The sequence below is a fragment of the Fusarium proliferatum genome (genome assembly GCF_900067095.1).
Source record: "Fusarium proliferatum ET1 genome assembly, contig: FPRO_scaffold003, whole genome shotgun sequence".
Lineage (NCBI taxonomy): Eukaryota > Fungi > Ascomycota > Sordariomycetes > Hypocreales > Nectriaceae > Fusarium > Fusarium proliferatum.
This window is the reverse complement of record NW_022194792.1, coordinates 511,422-532,495: the sequence shown is the minus strand read 5'-3', so window position 1 is coordinate 532,495 and position 21,074 is coordinate 511,422. Positions and strand designations below refer to the sequence as shown.

The 21,074-nt window shown below is 48.2% G+C and overlaps 9 protein-coding genes across 9 annotated transcripts; 3 read left to right on the top strand and 6 right to left on the bottom strand.

The window, feature by feature from the left end:
- Positions 1-1,368: 1,368 nt before the first annotated feature.
- On the bottom strand, positions 1,369-2,745 carry FPRO_07001 (putative aspartate aminotransferase, cytoplasmic; the record flags this gene model as incomplete). Its single annotated transcript, XM_031228023.1, has 3 exons — positions 1,369-1,484; positions 1,534-1,639; positions 1,690-2,745. 3 exons carry the CDS (start codon positions 2,743-2,745, stop codon positions 1,369-1,371), a joined length of 1,278 nt encoding a protein of 425 aa, XP_031078401.1.
- Positions 2,746-3,931: 1,186 nt separating this feature from the next.
- Positions 3,932-6,237, top strand: FPRO_07002 (uncharacterized protein; the record flags this gene model as incomplete). Its single annotated transcript, XM_031228022.1, has 2 exons — positions 3,932-5,623; positions 5,674-6,237. The coding sequence occupies 2 exons, from the start codon at positions 3,932-3,934 to the stop codon at positions 6,235-6,237; spliced, it is 2,256 nt and encodes a 751-aa protein (XP_031078400.1).
- A 2,508-nt stretch (positions 6,238-8,745) lies between these two features.
- On the bottom strand, positions 8,746-10,725 carry FPRO_07003 (putative putative rhamnogalacturonate lyase C; the record flags this gene model as incomplete). The annotated part of the gene is made up of 1 exon (XM_031228021.1): positions 8,746-10,725. The coding sequence occupies one exon, from the start codon at positions 10,723-10,725 to the stop codon at positions 8,746-8,748; it is 1,980 nt and encodes a 659-aa protein (XP_031078399.1).
- Positions 10,726-11,301: 576 nt separating this feature from the next.
- FPRO_07004 (uncharacterized protein) lies at positions 11,302-11,982 on the top strand (the record flags this gene model as incomplete). The annotated part of the gene is made up of 1 exon (XM_031228020.1): positions 11,302-11,982. One exon carries the CDS (start codon positions 11,302-11,304, stop codon positions 11,980-11,982), a length of 681 nt encoding a protein of 226 aa, XP_031078398.1.
- Positions 11,983-12,047: 65 nt separating this feature from the next.
- Positions 12,048-12,554, bottom strand: FPRO_07005 (uncharacterized protein; the record flags this gene model as incomplete). Its single annotated transcript, XM_031228019.1, has 1 exon — positions 12,048-12,554. One exon carries the CDS (start codon positions 12,552-12,554, stop codon positions 12,048-12,050), a length of 507 nt encoding a protein of 168 aa, XP_031078397.1.
- A 1,237-nt stretch (positions 12,555-13,791) lies between these two features.
- On the bottom strand, positions 13,792-14,136 carry FPRO_07006 (uncharacterized protein; the record flags this gene model as incomplete). The annotated part of the gene is made up of 1 exon (XM_031228018.1): positions 13,792-14,136. The coding sequence occupies one exon, from the start codon at positions 14,134-14,136 to the stop codon at positions 13,792-13,794; it is 345 nt and encodes a 114-aa protein (XP_031078396.1).
- A 380-nt stretch (positions 14,137-14,516) lies between these two features.
- On the bottom strand, positions 14,517-15,017 carry FPRO_07007 (uncharacterized protein; the record flags this gene model as incomplete). The annotated part of the gene is made up of 1 exon (XM_031228016.1): positions 14,517-15,017. One exon carries the CDS (start codon positions 15,015-15,017, stop codon positions 14,517-14,519), a length of 501 nt encoding a protein of 166 aa, XP_031078395.1.
- Positions 15,018-16,538: 1,521 nt separating this feature from the next.
- FPRO_07008 (uncharacterized protein) lies at positions 16,539-18,479 on the bottom strand (the record flags this gene model as incomplete). Its single annotated transcript, XM_031228015.1, has 2 exons — positions 16,539-18,257; positions 18,402-18,479. The coding sequence occupies 2 exons, from the start codon at positions 18,477-18,479 to the stop codon at positions 16,539-16,541; spliced, it is 1,797 nt and encodes a 598-aa protein (XP_031078394.1).
- Positions 18,480-19,160: 681 nt separating this feature from the next.
- On the top strand, positions 19,161-20,395 carry FPRO_07009 (uncharacterized protein; the record flags this gene model as incomplete). Its single annotated transcript, XM_031228014.1, has 4 exons — positions 19,161-19,701; positions 19,760-19,877; positions 19,933-19,994; positions 20,046-20,395. The coding sequence occupies 4 exons, from the start codon at positions 19,161-19,163 to the stop codon at positions 20,393-20,395; spliced, it is 1,071 nt and encodes a 356-aa protein (XP_031078393.1).
- Positions 20,396-21,074: the final 679 nt, after the last annotated feature.

Genomic DNA, 21,074 nt, shown 5'->3' with positions numbered 1-21,074 from the left:
GAAAGTGTCTGAATTTCTTTGAGGCTTGTAAAGAAGATGTAGAGATGTAAATACTGGGAGATCGCTGGTCATTTATACATCTCAAAGTTATATCATCATCTTCAATTCGGATAGCCAAGTCGGACTCCGACGGGCTACTGTCGAAGACAAGACATTGCGACAGCCTATCATTGGCTCTGAAAAAGTTCGTCACTGAGTTCCCGAGTTATCCGCTGGTAAGGCTAGGTTGTTGAGTTGAGAATTTCCTAATTAGGAAAATGGTGTTTAATGCCCCACCGTTCTCTGTGAACAAGTGACCACTAATGATGTGAACTCCGGAGTTTGAGAAGCAGAAGGATTGCTTTGACCTCGCTACGAATGATGCTTTTAGAACTTGGACTTCGGTTATAGCTTAGTTTCGTTGTTAGAATTGGTCCGGCTGAATAATCCAATCCTCAACAACGCCGACGTAGCGACGCTGAGCGAATCATTCAACGAGTTTTGTTATGCATGAATATCGTTTACTGGAGTGCCCTGTTCTGTACCAGTTACATTTGGCTAGGCATCAAGAGATATGTACGTATTCTCCGCTTCCTTGACTCCATTACCCGGTCTCCTATTCGCCTAGACAAGTTCCAGAAACAGCGCAGGACTGGCGACAGCACGTCCAACTTGTATACTCACGACATCAAACTTCGTAGTTTTAAAACATAGTTCATCTTTAGCATAGATGGATGATGTTGGACTGGGAAAGGAGCTTCTCAGGGTATCAGCGGCTAAGGCACGCTTGGTCTCCGCCGAGATTCGAGGCCGTCCACTGCGGAAAGCTTGTAGATGTTTCAAAGGCTTGCGTAAGACTTATCTTATAGACTAACAAGAGAGTAGAGAGCAGATAGGACATCTGTGATAAGGGTATAAGAGGTCGGCTTACAGTAGAGATCCGTGATTGCGGCGAAGGACGAGGGCTTGATGCAATTGATGCAAGGTTACTGTGATCTTGTATGTAAGCAATTAAATTTGGCAAATAGAACTTGATGTTATGGTCTGTTGTTCAGTTGCAAATTTGTTGGTGAACCTGTTGTACTTTTTATTGCGGCGTCAATTTTAGAGCCGAGTTCGGGCCGGCATCGGAGACCATCCCGTTTGACTCCAAGTAAGCTTCAGACCGCATCTTCTCTTCAGCGTATCGGCAGAGAAAAACCAAAAGCCGACAAGACGAAGCTTCATAGGATTAGGAAAAGCATAAATTAGGGACTTCCCCAGTTAGGCAGGTAATGCACCAAGTTGTCTCATTCGGTATCATGTTGCATAATGGTGTTCTAATGAATATCTCTATTTTGACCCGGGAGGGCATCTGAGCTCTTATGATCTATAGGTAAAAGATAAAATCTAGTGCCCGTTCACACCGTTTGTGCCATTCGTACCGTTGGTTCCGTTAAGTGTATGGCCCTGGGTTCGGACGTCGTGAATTGCTTTGGCGACATACTGCACGTTTCTCTTGTTTACTACAAATCGTCAGAAACCTCACTCTCGGAAAAACGAAGGCGAACTTACATCCAGAAATAGAGATACGGCCTGAGTTGAGCAGGTAGATGTGGAATCGCTCACGAAGAGCCTTGACCTCGAAGGGGGAAAGACCAGTGTATGAGAACATACCAATCTATAACGTCAGCACGTCCTCGCTATCAATTTGTAGACCATTTGACTTACCTGATCAACAATATGATTCCATGTCCCAGGCGTCTCCAACCTCACCAACTCATCATAAAGAGCCTGCCGCATACTCTTAATCCGACTACTCATAACCTGCAGATCCGCCATCCACGCCGCGGTCAACTCCTCGCTATCCAAAACCGTCTTTACAATCGTAGACCCATACTTGGGCGCCATCGAAATCTCAGATCGGAGCAGGTACGATAATGTCGAGTATGCGTTGTCGCGAATCTCCTTGGACGGCTCCGCGAGAACAAGATGAACGGCGCCGGTTCGGTGGCCGTACAGACCAAAGTTCTTTGAGAATGACTGCGCGACGATCATGTCGGGGCGAGGCTGCTGGCGATAGAAATATCGAATCGCCCATGCGTCCTCGGCGGGAGATCCGGATGCGAAACCTTGGTAGGCTGCGTCGAAGAAGGGGAAGAGCTGTTTTCGCTGACAGACTTCTGCGATGGCCTTCCATTGCTCCTTTGTGGGATCGAGACCAGTTGGGTTATGCGCACAAGCATGCAGCAGAACAGCATCGCGTGGCTGAGCCTGCTCCTCCAGCGTCTTGATCATACCCTCGAAATCCAGCGAACAGTCCGATTTCTTGTAGTACGGGTACAATCTCGGCTTCATACCAACAGACTCCCAGATCATATGGTGGTTAGCCCACGTTGGATCCGACACCCAGATATTCTGCGGTCTCAAGTAATCCGCCACGAACCTGGCACCGATATGATTCGCTCCGGTGCCGGAGACAGTCTGCACACTCGCGATACTCAAATCATCTTGCTCAGCAAAGATCAGATCCCTCGCAACTTTCAAAAACTGCTGATCGCCCTCAATAGGCAGGTAATCATGTCTCGTGAGACTTGCCTCGTCGAAGAGCTGCTTCTCCACGCGGGTGACTACATCCAAGGGCCATGATTTGCCCTCGTCGGTGCAGTAGACTCCCACGCCGAGGTTGACGCGGTCGGGAGAGGCGTCGGCGCGGTAGAGGGCGAGGAGATCGAAGATCTCGTCGGTTGGTTGCGCGGGGAGAGATGAGAAGCACGAGGGAGACATGATGGGCTTTTGGTTGATGGGAAGTGATGAGGCGGTGGAAGATGATCGGAGGAGGGAAGTGGGTATTTTTAGTCCTGGGGGGCTTTTCAGGGCAGGGCTAGTTTTTTTTAGCGGTTGATGGGCGCCACTTGGAAAAAATGGGTGAAGTGTTTGTCGCTAGCTCTCGGGTTTCTTTGTCGGCAGCCGTCAGATGATGGGAATAATATCAGCTAGTTGACTGAACTGGCAAATCAGAATTACAGATGTCCAGCTCAATTGGGAACAATAGTTGCAGGTCCGAACGGTTTCGATTGAACGACCGGACAAGGGCTGATATAACTGGAATCACTCAACATGGTCGGTATCGATATTCTCTACCATTCTATAGTCAATGGCATGTCGTCCTGCCGTAGACAACATAACAGAGTTCCCAAGTCTTTGCAGTTTCGAGATTGGCTGCAAAGTGAAGCATCCATTAAATGCCAAATTAACCGAATCCAGACTAGCCTCAGGCACACAGAGTGTTTATTCCCGAAAGACCAATCATTTCGCTCAGTTTGTCATACATGGTTGCATTGAGTGAGAACCGCTTTTGATGAGCGATTGGAGAGAAATGATCAATGCGACTTGATTGGTATTGAGTTTTGAGCAATGCAAGGTTTGTGCGCTGTTAGTAAGGGGGCAAAAATAAAAGGGGAGACTTTGGCTGAGACGCCCGGATAATTCATGGTCCGTTGGGCGTTTTAGAAGTCAAAACTTCGGAGACGCCGAGTGGCGGTTTAAGATTTTGTTACAGCAAGACGAAGCATTGAATGGCACTGAAGGAAAAGAATTGCTTCGAATAGTAAAAAGTCATGTATTGCAGACTGGCGATTACTAATATGTCTAATTTCATGTTTTGATTGCAAGTATGTACGTCGCTTGATTCAAGTCAATAGCTTTGAGTCTGCCTCCTCGGCACTTACGCCGGGACCATAGCGTTTCAGTTGCAACACTAACAAGACTAAACCAAACCAGACCAGGCAAGTAAATGGTTCGACCCACGTAACGTACGCACTGTCAATGCTTGCGCCTCCCCTAACCTCAGGCATCAATAACAATTTTCCCTTCCTCAATTTCTTCCCAAAACAGCCGAGATCTCATCCTCAGCCGAGACAATCCGACCCATCCATTCCTTCACCATCTTAATCATTTTTAATATTCACAAATGCACTCATTATTACCAATATCTTTATTCACTCTTTTCTCTTCCGCGCACGCTTCATACGTTCAGTTCAAGGACTGCAGTGTCCCATCCTCATCAGCATATTCATACGACCCAAACAGTCTCGACGTATATCTAGACGAGCACAGCAATGGAACAACGACGCTCAGTCTTGGAATAACTGGGAATTATCCCACGTTAGCTTCATGTCACAGATCATTACTCGACAACGCCTCTGTCGAATTGAGCCTGGAGGCGCTGGGCGGGACGACGCGCTACAATGGCGAGATTCAGAATGCGACGTGTCGGACTAGGGAGTTTAAGCAGATCAACATGGTTTTCTACATGCAGTATCTTGAGGTTCTTTTCAGGATAAATGACCCGAAACCGCTGGCGGCGTATGAGTTTGAGATTAACATTGATGCTCCGGATCATTTCTCAGTGGCGTGTCTCAATGGGTTCCTGACGCCGGATATTGGATACACGGTCCAGGAGATTTCATTCTGGATACCGGCGCTTACGTTTATCCTAGTCGTTTTGGCAGCTGTGGGGAAAGAATGGTATAATCTAGTGCATCCATTACGAGAAGATGATGAGTCCGGGCAGGAGAGGAGTATAAGTCGGTCTCATCTCACGCGCATCGCCGATTGTCTCGCATATATCCAATTTATCTTTTTTTCCAGCGCGCTCAGCCTTCGACAGCCTGGATTTCTGCAACCGGTGGTTAGTTCGACGAGTTGGTCTACGCTCATGACTCGGCGGGGTATAGTTTGGAGGCATTCGCTGTATTATGGTATTCGCGACGGGATCCATGAGATCAACGGCACCTTTGGCGGGACTTCAGGGCTGGAGCACATGACTCAGGTGATGGGGGCTCCAGTAACGCAGGAAACTTGGACTAACATTGCGACGCTGGCGGTTGTCATTCTCGCGCTGCTGTACGCGGTAATTCAGGCAGGGCTTCATTTAAGATGGACGCGCGATTGGTTTCAGCAATCAGGGAGATGGATGATTGACAGGTCTTCGAAACCGCACAAGGCTACGATCTGGGTCGCTTTACGAGTGTACCTGAGTTATCTACTTCTCCCGCTCACGGCCTGGACGACATATCAACTCGACAGCGTCAGCGCACGTCCCGTTTACTACACCATCCTCGTCATCTTGGTAGTTGCTCTGTTGATCATTGGGTGCTGGTGGGGAATGTTGAGGAGTCCTCAAGACATGGGTTATTTACTGGTCGACAATCTTCACAAGCAGACGCCGGAGGAGCCTTCACGAACGCAGGACTATTACAGCTATGTCACGTTCATTCTTCTTTTTGCTCGGGGCGTTATCATCGGCGGATTACAGCGTTTTGGGACTGTGCAATTATTTTCGCTCATGGCCTGTGAAGTCATCCAGTTGGGCTTTCTCGCTTGGGCCGGCGCGACATTTGAGTTGCTTTCAAAGCCGGTTTTGATCGCTGGTGCACGACTCTCAGCGCTTCTTCTCTGTCTCGGAATGATCCCTGATTTGTGGACTCATATTGCTGCGAGTGCGCTTGGTTATGTTTTGCTAGCATTCCATGCTCTGTTCTTGGTAGGAATGTTTCTTGTCCCCTCAGCCTACGAGTCTACCCGTCTCGGCATTACTTGTTACACCGAATGGCAGACTCCTCAACAGCCTGCTCGTGGTTCTTCACTCGAGCGACCCCAGGTATGTCACCGCCACCTTTACGGACTAATACAAACCACTAACCCTTCCAGGTTTACGGCTTGCGTCAACTCTCAAGACGCCCAACAACAAGAACAGACCTAACAAACCAAAGCATTATGGATCACGACAGAAGCAGCAGTCTATCAAGCTCAGCAAACTCCTCCTCAGACTCCGCCAACAGATCTTCCCGCGGTTCAGAACCCGTATCACCCGAACTTCTCCGGACATACTTCCGCTCTCCCCGGCCTGAGAGATCTGTCTCAAGCCTCTCTCAATTTGACTCACCACGGCCCGAGCGCTGTGCATCACGGTCTTCACCGCGCCATCAGCAATTTCCGTCATTTGACACCACACGCCCACCGACAGTTTACGAAAACCCTGCCGAGAGGAATTCCGTTGGGTCGAGTTTGAGTACGGATAGTGGAGATATTGGAGATCAGCCTTCTGCGTGGTCGGCGATATTACCGTCGAATACGAATGTCGATTATTCGTTCAGGGAAACGGATTTGTATTATGTTAGGCCGAGGGAGGTGACATTTGGAAACTCTGGTGAGGCTGATGATGGCGGGGGACAGGCGTCAGGATGGGCGGGAAAACTGAGGTTTTGGTCATGATAATTTATGTAATACTTTTTCTTTGTCTCGGTTGGGAAAAAGGGCAATGGGAGCGACTGAGATTCGGGAATAATAAGATAATGAACACTGATTCACATATTAACTTGGAGCCGTGAACATTTGCGCTACAACGAGGTGAATCTGGGACCCATGTCAGCATGACCAACTGCATCAAATCGACGAGGTCAAAGTGATTACAGTGACTATATGAGACACATAACTTGTACGGGCTGCGAAGAGTTGACACAACGAATCACCACACATTATGGCTATAAATGAGAGGAAGCATTCTCATAGACTGGGACAACAAACCATTGCGCCAGCCATAAAATAAGCAACCAACGCGACGATCCCAAAACAGAAAGCCAAGAAGCATAAATGGCGACAATACTCTACGAACTTACCGAAGAAACTGAATTCTGGGAATGTCGGCAGACAAAAGGTGACGGCAAGACGTGCTTCAAGATTAATGAAAAGGAGCATAAAGTATGCAGGGAGTGCAAGGCGAGGAGGGACAAGGGAGATAAGGCTATTGATAAAGGTGGCCATGAGATTGGGGAACTGAAGAAGGTCGAACAGGGGCAGGAGTTCTGGGAGTTCAAGAACTCAAGGTGATCGGGTTTGAGTAAAGTGAATCAATCATTCAGCGAGAGTTTCTCATTCAGAACATCTTTATTGCGCTGTACTTAGTACATCTGGCCTTGTGACTGTGAATGTTGAGAGGGAAATGCAGCTGATATGTGATGTATGCTGAAATAGTTCACTGCGCGTAGGGGAAAATTTAGCTGAATCAGCTCAACGGGACAATATTTCTGACAGTGACTTGAGACTTAAAGACCTTGGAGCATGGATACAAAAGTGGTGGTATCTTCTACAAAGAGAGGAGGAAAGCAAACAAACCGCACTTGCAACTGAAACTACAACACCAAATCCACATTAAAGCACCAAATTCCCACAATGACGGAGACATACGACAGACCTCCCAAGACGATGCTGTTCTGGCAGTGCAAGCAGCGGAAAGATAAGAAAGAATGCGATTACTTTGATCATAAGGGAAATATGAACTGCCACGAATGCAAGTCTAAGCGGGATAAGGGAAATATCGTCCTCAATACACTCAATAAAATAGTTGGTATTTTGGTCAAGGTTGAAGGGACGGTGGAGCATTGGGAGCACTTTGAGCCGAAGGGTACAGTTTAAGAGAGGGGGACTGGAGCGTGACCGGATGGGGTAGCAAGGCAGCAGTCGTCAGGAACTGGGGAGACCAATAATAAAGTGTCAGGGAGACACAGGAACTTAGGGACTTACTCCTAGGTGATCAAAATTCACTCTCAAACTCGATACTTTTCCCTGTTCCTTGCAAATACCGTCTAGTTTGGTTCTCAAGTGAAAAGGGAGCTATGAACTTGACCTCAATTTCCAGCAATATGCAACACCTTTGACTTCACTAGGATGCTCTTTGTGAGACATTCTGCAAATAAACGCACATAGGCAATATCCCCATTGCCCTCACTCATATCTTGCTTTGGGCTGAGAAGCTAGATACTCTGATGACTGACTCCAAAGGCATATAACATCGGTGTGATATCTCAGTGACAAGGGCGACATAGCCTTCAAAGGACAAATGAGGGTTATCTGCAAGCTGAAGAAGGTGGAAGGGATAGTCGAGTATTGGGAATACATTGACGTGGATGTCTGAGCTTGGTTGGGCGGAATGAGGCTGGTGTTGGCTACAGGGTAGTCCATGAGAGTTGAGCAGGGAAGACTGATGAAGATACAGGAACAATGCCACTCTTATTCATGTTGCTGGTTCGTCATAATTCGTGAATCGCCAAAATTTTGCAGTAACTTGTATTCTCTCTAATCACTGGCCTGAGTCATCCAGCATCACTTCACAGTGAGGCGCACAACCCAGTGTGAGTGACAATCTCAATACGGCAGTGAGATTCAGCAAAGAAACGCGAAGGTAATTGATCTAATTCCTATTTATACCGTAGGTCCGAACCTTAAACTCTCTACTACAGCAAGCAATAACTCGTCGCCCCAAGATACCCACTACAGCAAACGATAAGCCTTCACCCACGAAACACCATTTACAATGCCTATGATCACCAAGATCCGAGAAGACACAGAAGTCTGGAAGTGTATGCGAAAAAGGCCCGGTGGGACAATCTGCCCTGGTGCAACTGAGCCAGCACAAATGATGTGTGAAAAATGCAGAGAGAAGAGGGACGTGGGAGCAGTGGCAAATAACGAAGATGGCAAGAAGATTGGAGAGCTGAAGATGGTTGAAGCTACCGGGATTGAGCATTGGGAATTCAATGACAATTAGGCTTAATTGATAAGAGTCAACAGGTTCTTAAGGCTTCATGGCTTGAACACTGACAGATATTCGTCACCATGACTTTAAAGCTTGCTCTATCTCCCACTTCGTACCGCTCCACCTATCACACTGTTTGCCAGCAATATAATGAATTGTTGGAGTGTCTTGCATCAAACTGCCTCACACTACTTAACCTCCAACCTCAACGCATCGTACTGCACATAAAGCGTATCCGGCAATAGCGCCGTCTCAACACTAGAAGCGTTGAACGGCAAACTCAACACAAACTCATTCCTTCCCACTCTCAAATTCTCAACCGGAAACTCAAACTTATGCTCTACATTCTGACATGCTACCGCACTACGAACAGCACACGAGCCGCTCCGCCAGTATGGAATAACCCAAGTATCTTCATACCCGCCATTGACATTGACGGTCCAGGGTAGGTTACTGTTGAAACGATCGTTGACGGGCGTCCACTTGGCGTTGCCGTTGCCGGTACGTACGCCGGCGAGTTGGACTGTGAAGGTAGCGGTTTTGACGTTATTGAGTTGATGTTTTGTTAGGTCAAATGTGATGGTCCAGTTGTTGACGTTATCGTAGTAGTTCTCTGACCGGAGATGGTTTCCTTTCGCAGCGATGAAGGACCAGTGGACGTAATTTAAGTCTTCCGCTTCTGTATCCTTTCCGACGTGGAACTTAACGCCCTTGGGGAAATCGTCAACGAAATCGTACTTGGCCCAGTAAATTCGGTACTGCTCGGGCTGAAGAGGCTTTGACGTGTCGGGGGCGTATCCGTGAAGATACTCGCCAGATGACTTGTCAGGTGTACCGATACGCCAGAGCTCTTTGCCAGCGTTCTCCTCTTTCCAAGTGAAACTACCCTTGTTGTAGGATTTGGAAATGCGAATGTCATCTTTGATGTACCATCCAAAGACTTCCTCAGCGTAGATGGTGACTCTGTACACTCCGTCCACAACCTGAGGAATGCTGAAGCCACCAGACGCATCAATCTCAGCCCAATACTGAAGCGACTTTGTGTCGAAGACATTGAGCTGGAAGTCCTGCTTGTTCTCTGAAAGCACAATGATTGGCTTCTTCGCACCTTTGGGAAGCTTCACTTTACCACTGTAGGTAGTTCGCTTCGCTGACGGGGTATAATTGGGAACATGTTGGGCAATGCTGTCATAGAACTTTACATTCCACTCTGGATCCGCATACTTGGCGGCATCAGCTCGAAGATCGGCAATTGTTGCGTCTTTATCGCCTTTGTTGAAGTAGTAAAACTGAGGACCCCAGGTGCGGTCAAAGCCATGAGTGATGTTTGGCATCGGTGCGCCGTGATGTCCAGATACGATGTAATTATATACAATTCCATCAACGACGAGATCAGAGTGCAACGGGCCGCCGTAGTATGTCTCTCGCGTGTTGTGAACAAGCCATGCACCGAACGTACTTCCATCAGCGCTGGTAGAGCCATCGCTGAACTGGCCGTGGACATCGTGGTTACGCCAGCTCTCCGAAAGAGTGTACTTTGTCCAGTAGTCGGAGTATTGCTTAACGTACGGGTCATCGGTTTTGTTGCCGACATACCAAGTTGCATCTTGGACTGTCAGAGCACCAGAGGCATCCGGCAAAGGGCCATAGTTCCCCTCGCTGGTAGAGAAATGTGTCCAAAGCTTTGTGTTGGGCCTGAACAGCGTACGCAATTCACCGAGATCTCGCAAGAATGGCTTCGACGCGTTGAAGTATGTAAGACGAGTAAAGGCATGCAGACCTGTTTCTTCACCTCTAAGGAAGAAGTACTGCGAAAGAGTCTGATTGGTCGGCTTGTAGGTGTCGCTCATGATAATTCCGCCATACTCTGTTCCAGTAGAATCAGTGCCTTTGACAAGGCGGAGATCTGCGGTGCTACCTGGTGTCCAGAACCCGGTTGGGATACAAGAGCAGTCAACATAGGGACCCTTGCCGCTATTTCCACTCAGCGGTCCGAGAAGATCTTGACCATCGAGAGTAGCATCGATGATGTGTCCACTAGATTTAGCGAGGACAACTGCAAAACGTTTGTTGGAGAGGGAGATGTGGGTAGAGTTCTCAGCAGTGGTCAATTCGGCTAAAGCATGGCCTATTAGCCCAGCGACCAAAGCCAACGAGAAGAACATCATGATGATTGTGCTTCTGATTGTTGATGTCCACTTAAAACGAGACTTCACAGAGTTTAAATGTAGACATCATCACTCGGCTCAATTATACCGAAGACTTCGGTAGTAAATGCACCGGGGAGAAGATCTCATCGTTTGTATGGATGGGATAATTCAGCCGCGTGAGTCCCACCACTGAGCCGCAGACGGCGCGGGGAAGACAGGGGGCAGATGTGACGATGTCCTTGACCGCGACAGGCTAAGATCTGCGTGGGCAAGCCTATTCAGGCAGTTCAAAATTTCTTCCGGAGCAGCATGTGCAGTTCATTATGAAATGCCGTAGCCGACAGTCTGACCGCAAATCCCCTCCTGGCTTGGGTCAGGACTGCAAGCGGTTATGTTGTCGTGGTTGAGATTTTGGTGTAACCGACGTTGAACCGAAACGTAGTGACGATGGAATACGCTAACTGAGGGAGTCTTACATTGGCGGCCGGCATGACTCATCAGACTAACTACTTCTATAGAGTCTTGAACCCGTTTTTCTAATTCTTTGATATACCAGTAACTCACCGAAAGCCGAGCCTCCTGTCACGACAAACCATGGAACCACCTGCTGATATGAAAGATCGCCTTCGTGCATCATACAACGCCATCGCACCAGCGTACAACACCTGGACAGTACGTCACAACGAACTTCGTATCAAATACCTCGATAAACTTATCAGTTCTTGCCCAGAACTAGTATCCACTGGTGAGACGGCGAAGAAGCAAGTTCTTGAGCTTGGATGCGGATCTGGAAGTCCCTTCATCTCAACTCTGCTCGCGCGAGCACCGTCAATCCACGTGCACGCCAACGACCTGTCTGATGTTCAACTAGATCTTGCTCGACACAACCTAGCTAAATACCAAGATCGTGTTGAGTTTCATCCAGGCGACATGATGAAACTAGACTTTGCGCCTGGTTCCCTCACAGCAGTCATAGCGCTGTACAGCATTATTCACTTGCCACAAGAAGAACAGAGAGAGATGATACAACGAATTGGCAGATGGCTTGCACCAGGCGGTATCTTTTTGTCCACCTTTGGGACTGATGAGGCGTCAGTCATCATCGATGAGAAGTGGATAGACGACAAGGGCTGGATGTTTTGGAGTGCGCTTGGGAAGGAAGCGGTTATCAAGGCGTTGACTCAGGAAGCTGGATTGGAAGTTCAGCATGCGGTTTTGGAAGAAGATGCTGATGAGAGGTTCATGTGGATTATTTCGAAGAAAGGTGACGCGTAGAATCTTATGCGGAGGCGGATCCTGTATTGCAAGCACACAAATGCTCTTTAATCTACATCTTGTCCCTAGCTCCTGAGTCTCAGCTCTTCTATTCTCCCTGAATTTGTTTCTGTTTTGCCAGTTCTGCCTTGTGTATTGCTAGAAATCTCGTTGATCTTTGAGGTCCTGCCTCTCCGACTTGTGCAGGTATTTCTCCTTTCGAGGCCTAAGATAGAGATCTCTGTCATCTGGACATGTTTTTCGAATTCCTTGATCGTATCGACACGAAAGAAGGTCAAAAGCTTCGCCTTCTTCATATTATCGGGCATTTCCATCAGCAGTTGGAATTTCTTATCAGAGTCCTCCCTATTCACATCCAGAGGCAGCAAAACGCGAAGCTTTTGGTCGTCATCCATAAATTCTACCTCGTACTTCGCCATGTACTTCTGAATCGACATTTTTAGCAAAGCCGTTGCGCCTGGAAACATACGGACTTCTCTCTTTCTAACGTAATAGAAATTTCTAGACATTTCATTCATTTGTTCTTGTTCTGAACACGGCCCAGAGGGTTCTTGGGAAATCGGAGTTGCCATGTTGAGCTTGTTGGGAGAGTGCCTAGCTGCGTTTCGTGCGGTGAAATGTAAAGAGGTGGTTGAGCGAGTCGCACAATGAGTGCTGGCAATGGTTATATAACTAGACGGATGTATGGACGGTCTGTGACGAAGAAGTTGGCAGTGATACCCGATTAGGCCGTCGGTGAACATGCACCTGTTCGCCACCCCTCGTGCCATTCATCATTTCCCTCGTCTTGGTACTTTGGCTTCTTCCTCTTGATAGTGCTCTTCCACCTCTCGTGCAAAGCGATCTTCTTTTTCTCGATGTCTCGCATCGTCCTTCACCCAGTATCGAGGCATTTCCTTTGCTATCGCGTTTTCAAGCTGCTTTCTAATTGCTTTCTGAGCGCTCACATCCTTGTGATAGTAATCGTCCTTGGGCAGTATAATATGCAAAGTCTCTTTCACGTTGTCGAAGTTGACTTCATATTTGCCCTTGTACTTCGAAGTGAATTGAAACAATGATGGATAATAGCCGTTTGTCCTTTTTATATAGTAATAGTGTCTGAAGTCTTCATTCCATCTGTCAGACCATTCGCGGAATTTCTTGGCATTCATTGCACCCATGGTTATGGTAGACGTTCGTTCTCGATGTGTTGTTGTGGTTTAGTCGTTGATTGAGCTGGAGTTCAACACTAAGGCCACTCTTTTATACCATCTAACGCGCAACGGAAGGTTCTCTGTGATACAGTCGATTCTCAGACATTGATGTGAATACCAGAAGGTATGCGAACAATCACATACATACAGGAGCTATCATCACTGCTGCAAATCTCTGGGCTTTCAGAGGCGTGATTGACGGGGAAGAGATGTTGTGGCTGATTTGTGGCTTCAAATCAACCAATTCCGTGTAAGGGGTCATGTTATTGATGGCCTTCCAGAGACTGAGACCCCTGAGCAGAAATGTCTAGATCTCAAGTTGAATACTTCACAAGAGGGTAGAGGGACAATTATGGGTTATTTGACAACTAAGAGTAAATGCAAATAATGGGAATTCAATTCAGTTGATCTTTAGTACGGAGAAAAGAGTCATCGCTGCGATCACCATTAGGGCTCATTGAGGTCAACCATAGTTACCCATCACATTCGCGAACTACATTTTGAGGTAAAGTGGTCCCCCCCCCTCCCCCTCTCACCGCAAAGGTAAAAGCACAATTCAAGAGATCATCTTAATGAATTCACTGTTTCTGAGAGCATTGTTATTTGAGTAGCTTGACTACTTGATCTTATCCACCCTTGGATCGACTTTGCACGGATCGTCAGTATGGAACTGCGTCACATACTCCCAGTACTGATCCATTCCTTCATCTTTCATCAAAGCTCCAAGGTTTGCAAGTGTCTCTTCTGGACTCTTGTCACCTAGTGGCACCGTTAATCGCAGCTTGTTATCCCATTGGCTGCTCCAGTATATCTTATGCTGTATAGTGAACTTGTTAAGTTTCTCCTCTGGGTTGGTTGTGACTATGCCGACGAGTTTCTGCGTTATGCTTAGTTTCTTTTCCCTTTTGCGCCATATTGTGTGAGTATACGTAGGCCCGGTGATGGAAGTTGGTTGAGACATGGTTTCTTGGAGTTGTGTAGGGATGGTTTGATGGGTAGGGAGAGGGCGATAGCAGTCAATTATATATGCCAAGATCGCAGACATTGACTGTGATGGGGGTATTCTCTTCACTGCTGCTGAACATTGATGTTGCCCAAGGACACCGTACCTTGTGCACACATCAAAGGATAACCACGAGTATTCAATCGCTGTTCAGACTCTTGGCGCAGAACGCTCTGATCTACACAAAAGCTCTCTCGATCTTTCGCAAAAGCGCCTTCTTCTCATTTTTCACTACGGTTTACGCCTCAAATGACATACAGATGATGTGAGTTCAATTTAAAGTTGCCCCTAAAACTACCTCTTGAGTGATCATTGGTGCTCAGCGGAGCCAATCAAGATCACCGGCCCTGGACGTGAAATGCGATTACAGAATGTTCACGTCGACTAACCGGTTCCCTTCCCCCACCGTCAATTGTGCAGAGAAAACAACAAGTTAAGACAAACTCATAGTAAACAATGTCAGGAACCGCTTCTGAGACCTCCCACGTCAAACCAAGTGGACTAGTCCATGATATGCACCACTGGATCGAACTCATCCGGATCGTCAGTAAGCACATACGTGACAAATTCCCAGTCCTTGTCCAGTCCCCAATTTCCATCAGGATAGCCAGATCTGCAATTGTCTTGTGCGGGGTCTTCATGTACAATGGTATAGTCAATCGTAGCCCATCATCCCAGGAGCGCCAATGGTAAAGCTTATATTCCTCGACGAAATCGCGAAGCTTGTCTTCTGCCGAGGGGATAAACAGAGTGAGCAGTCTCTGCATTTTGCTCACGGGCCTTCGGTCCCATATCGTGTGGATATGCATGGGTCTTGTAGCGGAAACTCGTTGGGACATGGTCGCTAAGAATTGTGTCGGGATGTTTTGGTGGGTGAGCTAGATGTGTTATTTGCAGTGGAGACGAGCTTAAAAAAACAGAGAGAACTTAGAAGCATTGAAATCCGGGAGGTTCAGCTTTATATGGCAAAGTCACTGGCATCATCTGTGATGAGGACGCTCTTGACGCAGCGGATGACAAATTACAAGCGAATCGCCCTTATCCATTCATAAAATGATGATGGTAGCTCTTCTAGCACTGTTCAGCTCAGTGCAGAGTGCTCTAATTTGCCTTGAATCTCCTTTGCATTTTCACAATCGTGTTCTCGCAGCTTTTCGCAAAATGGCTCCTTTCGGATTCTTACACCCGTACAACGAGTTAACACAAGTGTATTATGGGGACTGCAATAATATATACCACGAGTTAGTGACTGTTTGTATTGCGGGGACTGTCAAGATCTAATGTTCGGTCGGATTGCCATTGCGAAGAGTTCCTCCCATTGCGTTGTTGTACCTGAAGCCATTCGCATAACCCAAGAAAGCCCCGGGATATCATCCAAAGGCTGTCTCAGTTGATGAATGTTCAATTCTTCTTTCCAACTCGCCTCCTGGCCGTCAAGTCTCCTCACTTCTGTAGGTCCACAATGTCAACCTTGACATGATCCGGTGAGCAACACAGTCACAGAGAGCCTCCGCTGCCAATATTTCTTCAGCCCTCTCTTCTTCATCGCCTTGAACACATCTTCAATCGTATCTTCCACGCTGTTGCTTTCCAAAAAAGCCCGAGTGATCCGTAGGAACTGCTTCTCTTCATCCAGAAACTTGGCTTGGTAATGTCCTTGTGACTTTGCAACGAAGCGGTCGAGTTTTTCATCTTTGGGTGGACGGCTTGGATCTCGGCGAAAGAAATTGTGTACGTACTGAATCGCCATCGTGAACGGTGAGATTAACTGGTCCTGGCAAGTGCCGTTGGTAATGATTGCGATGGGTCGGACGAGGAGCGTGCTCTCGACTTTGCGATGCACGAAGATGGAGGCTTCTGGTGGTGAAGAGCATGTTGTCGACGGCCACTTGGACAATGATACTATGCGCTCGAGATGGTGTTGGAATCACTAAGACACGGGGACAGTGACACTCAGACTGCCTTGTAGACTCACAGACAAAGCTGGTTCCATGTAGACATTTCTTTTCAGTGGAGTCATTCACTAAAGGGAGTATGCACTTCAATCAGAGAGCGAAGGTGTCCCGGAAGCATGATTGCGTGACATTGTGCATCAGCGATTAACTAATTCTTTGCGCATCAATCGATACCGAAAGATTGCTCAGGGCAACGCGTTTCTGACTCATTCAATTGACAAAAGATACAGTCAAGTCTAGCATTTTCGGACTGAGAGGGTGAAATGGGCGTTGGAGACAACTTGACGTGCGGACTTGGAGACAGCCACTTGTTCACTATAGAATGTCTCAGAATGGCAAACAATTAATTGAAACAGCAGTCAGTGAAGATATGCGCCGTTCTATCTAAAGTCTAGCTAATAATACTCATTTCGCATCCTTAATGATGAGTTCGGCAGCAATCTCAGCGATGCCATAAACAGCAGTCTGAATATGCGCCGAGATCAACAAAGGAATAACACTAGCATCAACAACACGAAGATTCTCAGTGCCATAAACCTTGAGCTTAGCATCAACAACACCGCCATCTGCCTTGGGGAGCATAGCGCAAGTGCCGCTAGGATGGAAAATGCTCAGCGTCGTTCTCAAAACATAATCCTTGATCTGCGCATCAGTCTTCACATCCAGACCAGGCTCGTACTCATCCTCCCAGATTGAACGCATTGGCTCCGTGTTTGCAATCTTTCGGTTGTACTTGACTGTTTGGAGGACAGCTTCGACATCGTGAGAGTTGCTGAGGTAGTTGGGGTTGATGGTGGGTTTGCCGGCTGGGTCGGAGGGGTTGATGTGAACGCTGCCGCGGCTGAGAGGGTGCATGACTACACCGATGAGCGTGACGAAGCCCTTGCCAAAGAGGGGAGACGTGGCGGCGGGATAACCCTTGACTCCGGTGTACCCGTCAGAGAAAATGACCTCGACCTGAGGAACAGTGGAATCTTTGAGGAAGTCCAACTTCTTCTTGTCAACCTTGCTAGCATCCTTACCAGCAGCATCTTTAGCAAGCGACACCAGGTTTGCATCATTACCAAGGGCTTGCTTCCATGTTGAGAAAGTGTATGCGCTTCCGGTGTAATCGTACAGAGAGCGCTTACCAGCGTTCCAGAGAGCAAGCTGCTCAGCGGCAAAGGTAGCGTTGCTTCGAAGGGCGTCGAAGGAGAGGAACTCGGGCTTGAGCTGGTATGAAGTCATAACGCGGAGATGATCCTGAAGATTCTCGCCGACGTCGGGAAGATCGACGATCTGCTTGATACCAGCGGCGGAAAGAACGGATTTACTTCCAATGCCGGACTGCTCGAGGAGACCAGGGCTCTGGATGGAACCAGCAGAGAGGATGACTTCCCGACGGGCTTTGACGTAGGTCCCGTCCTGGAGAGTCACGCCAGTAGCGATGGCCTTCTTCTTCGCAGCAGGGCCAGAGACGTTGATCTTGGCGACGACGGTGTCGGCAAGAATCTCAAGGTTTGAACCCGAGATTTCCGTGTAGGCATTGGCGCTGTAAGAGCGGTTGTAGTTTGAGGGATCAATGCTGCTGGGCTGGTACATGACACCAAGAGGATTACCACCCAGCGACTCGAGATTCTTACGAACTCCGAGCTTGTTGAGAGTAGGGATCCATGACTCTTGATGCTTGGGGATGATGCGATTGACGACAGCCTTGACGGGGCCGCTGTCGCCAACGCCCTTCGAACCGTATGTCGCAGTGTTCTTGCCTGTAAATGTCTCAGACTTCATCATCGCCTTGATCATCGTCTTCCAATTCCAACCCGGGTTACCTAGAGCTTCCCAGGCATCGTACTCAGCAACCGCAGCACGATCGTAGGTCATGAGATTGAGAGCCGAGCTCCCTCCCAAGACCTTGCCCCGATTGATCGGCCAAACTCTGTTATTCGCACCCGCTTGAGGAACAGTCGTAAAGTTCCAGTCATACTTGGTACCAAGGGTCGAGCCCTTCATACCGGGGATGTTGATCTTTGGTTCATCGTCTACAGCGGGACCGGCTTCGATGAGGAGAATGTTGGCGTATGGGAGGCCTTCGCTGAGACGAGCAGCGACTGCGACACCAGCTGTGCCACCTCCGACGACGATCTGTTAAGAAGGTTCAAGATTAGCCGAGAGATCCGAGGAATAGCTTGATTTAAGATGAAGAATGCGACATGTCATTAGAGTTAAAACGAGATAATTGGTAGACTGAGACAAATGCCGTTTGGATTGGAGACAGAATTGACTCACATAATCGTAGGTGTCCTTTGACGGAGCCGCTACTGCAGCTGCAGCAAGGCTAAACCACAAATGCAACTTGACAAGCATGGTTCAAAAAGTAACAGATATTACGTCCAATGCACGGTAATCGCCACAAAGCTGCAGAACACAGACAAAAGAAGAAAAAGAGGAACGGAGCGGAAGGAAAACCCTTTATTGAGTCGCCCGCTCATGCATCAGCCCCTGCAGAACAAGGTAGTATTTAACTGTAAATTTAATTGACAAGCGGAAGACTGATCCGTGACAGGGAGCGGAGCGAGGCCTGTTTAGGGCGACCAATACGTCCTTGGCGGGCGATGAAACCCCGCCAATGCACAATAAGGTTTTGCTTAGACCAGGGACTCAGGGTCCTTCGCTTAGAGAGAACGAATAGGATGGGAGACGTGATTATAGAGACCTGAATAATGCCATGGTCTGATGCGCGGGCACGAGAAACCGCGTATAAACCCCAACGGTCAACGGGGCAGAATGACTCGAACAGTGGAAAGTTCGTGATCAATACAGTAGGTGGCAGAATCCGATGCTACCTTTAATAGAATTAAAGTTTCGGCAGCAGCTGCGCCGTGTGAGACGTCAGATCCGACAACCCTCCCCTGTCCCGTCGACAAATGCCGCGCAGACCATACATAAACAAAATCTCACGCTACCAATTACTACCATTTCATGCACTCCCCCTTCCTTTCCCCCTCTTTTTTTTTGTACTCAGATCCTTTCGTCATATCGCTGATCATGGCATCCGTGCAACCACCGAACCCATTACCGCCCGATCAAAACGTCGGTCCAATCCTCCTAGGCATATCGGGCACCTGTCTCGCCCTGGTGATCATCACCACTAGCGTTCGGATCTGGGTACGCACAGCCCTACGATCGTCGGGATGGGACGACTACACCATCGTCCTCGTCACGTTGCTCGGCGTCGCGCGGTTCGGCGTGCAAGTTGGGCAGGTCAGTATTGGAAATGGAAGGCATAGATGGTTTATCGAGCCGGAAGATTACGTGCAGAATAACAAACTCGGGTGGGTAGCGCAGATTCTGCTTTTTGCGAGTATTTGTCTGCTCAAGATTTCGATATTGTTGCTGTTGTTGAGGATCAAGGATTCGAGGAGGGTGAGGTATGCGGCGTGGGGGATCATGGCGGGATTGGCTGTTACGAATTTTGGATGCATTATTATCTTGCTTTCGGAGTGCAGACCTGTCAGTGCGTATTGGACTGGTGTTGGGGAGTGTTGGAATCCACGGATTCGAATCTACTACATTTACGCTACGATTGGTATGTATTTCTGGAGTGTGAATGATACAGGCCGAGATTGGCTAACAAAATCCGCCAGCATTTTCCATTCTCACAGATTTGATATGTTCACTGCTACCAGTCTTTGTAATATGGAATACTAGCCTTCCATTGCAGACGAAGATCTCCGTTTGGGCCTTGATGAGCTTGGGCCTAGTGTAAGTTTACCCATCGGGCTTCTTCCATTATAATCGCGTGACTAACTTTCAACAGTGCCACCGGTTTCGGAATCGCCCGTGCCACTTCCCTCGGCGTCGTGACATCAGATCTAAGCTGTAAGTTCAACCCCCAAACCTCCCCCTCCAATCCCGTCCTAACAATTCCAGGGGTCTACGCCATTACAGCAATCTGGTCAAACCTCGAACTCTACCTCGGCATCGTCGGCGCCAACCTCGCTCTCAGCCGTTCAATATTCGCATACTTCTTCCGCGAGGGCGGAACGACAAAGGGGTCTTCGTACGGGGGTATGCCGCGATCGACATCGGCGTCGAGAAATCTTAGAGTTCCGAGCTCGAGCGGCTTTCGATCGGGGCAGAGTCGGATCCAGTCAAGGGATCAGGATAGTGAGATCTCGCTGGTGCAGACGACGAAGAAGCAGCCGAGTACGTGGTATACGGAGGAGGGGGTTAGTGATGAGAACTTGAGTACGGGGAAAGGGGGGAGGAGTGATGGATGAGATTTTAATGTGTAGGGAAAAGTTTATGGAATTAATTGCGTTTGAATTGGATGAATGATTATGGCTGCATATTGTTGAAGCTAGAGTGAGGATCTCGATCAACCATCTCCGCATGATTAAACTGTTCAGGACCATTTCCCAGACCGCATTCACCCACGGTCAAAGACAATCAACAGCGATATACGTAGGTAAATCTCTCAAAACACTCAATAGAGAATACTGATGAGGTTTGTAGATGAAGATTGTGCACCATGAACCATTAGGCGTCACCGTCAGAATTATCCTATGGAACGCCCCATTCCCAATGGCAATCTACAAAGTCTCCGTGTCCCTCGCAGCGGGAAATTGCTATATCTGCGAACCCTCGGAAAAGAGTACCCTTCGCCACCCTAGCCCTCGGTACGCTCGTCAAAGCAGCTAGCTTCCCCCCTGGCCTTTTCCAAGTCCTGACTGCCGACGGCTCTACGAGCTCTATGCTCTCGCACCACATCCGTGTCCAAAAAGTCTCGCTCACCGGCTCCGTGTCCATTGAAAAGAAGGACCCAGAAGTCGCAGCTACGGACCTTAAGCGGGTTAGTTCAGAGCTGGGCGGTAAGAATCCTGTTATTATGCTTGATGATTGCGATTTGAATAAGGCTGTTACTGAGACGGCGGAGAGTATTCTTCAGAATACAAGACA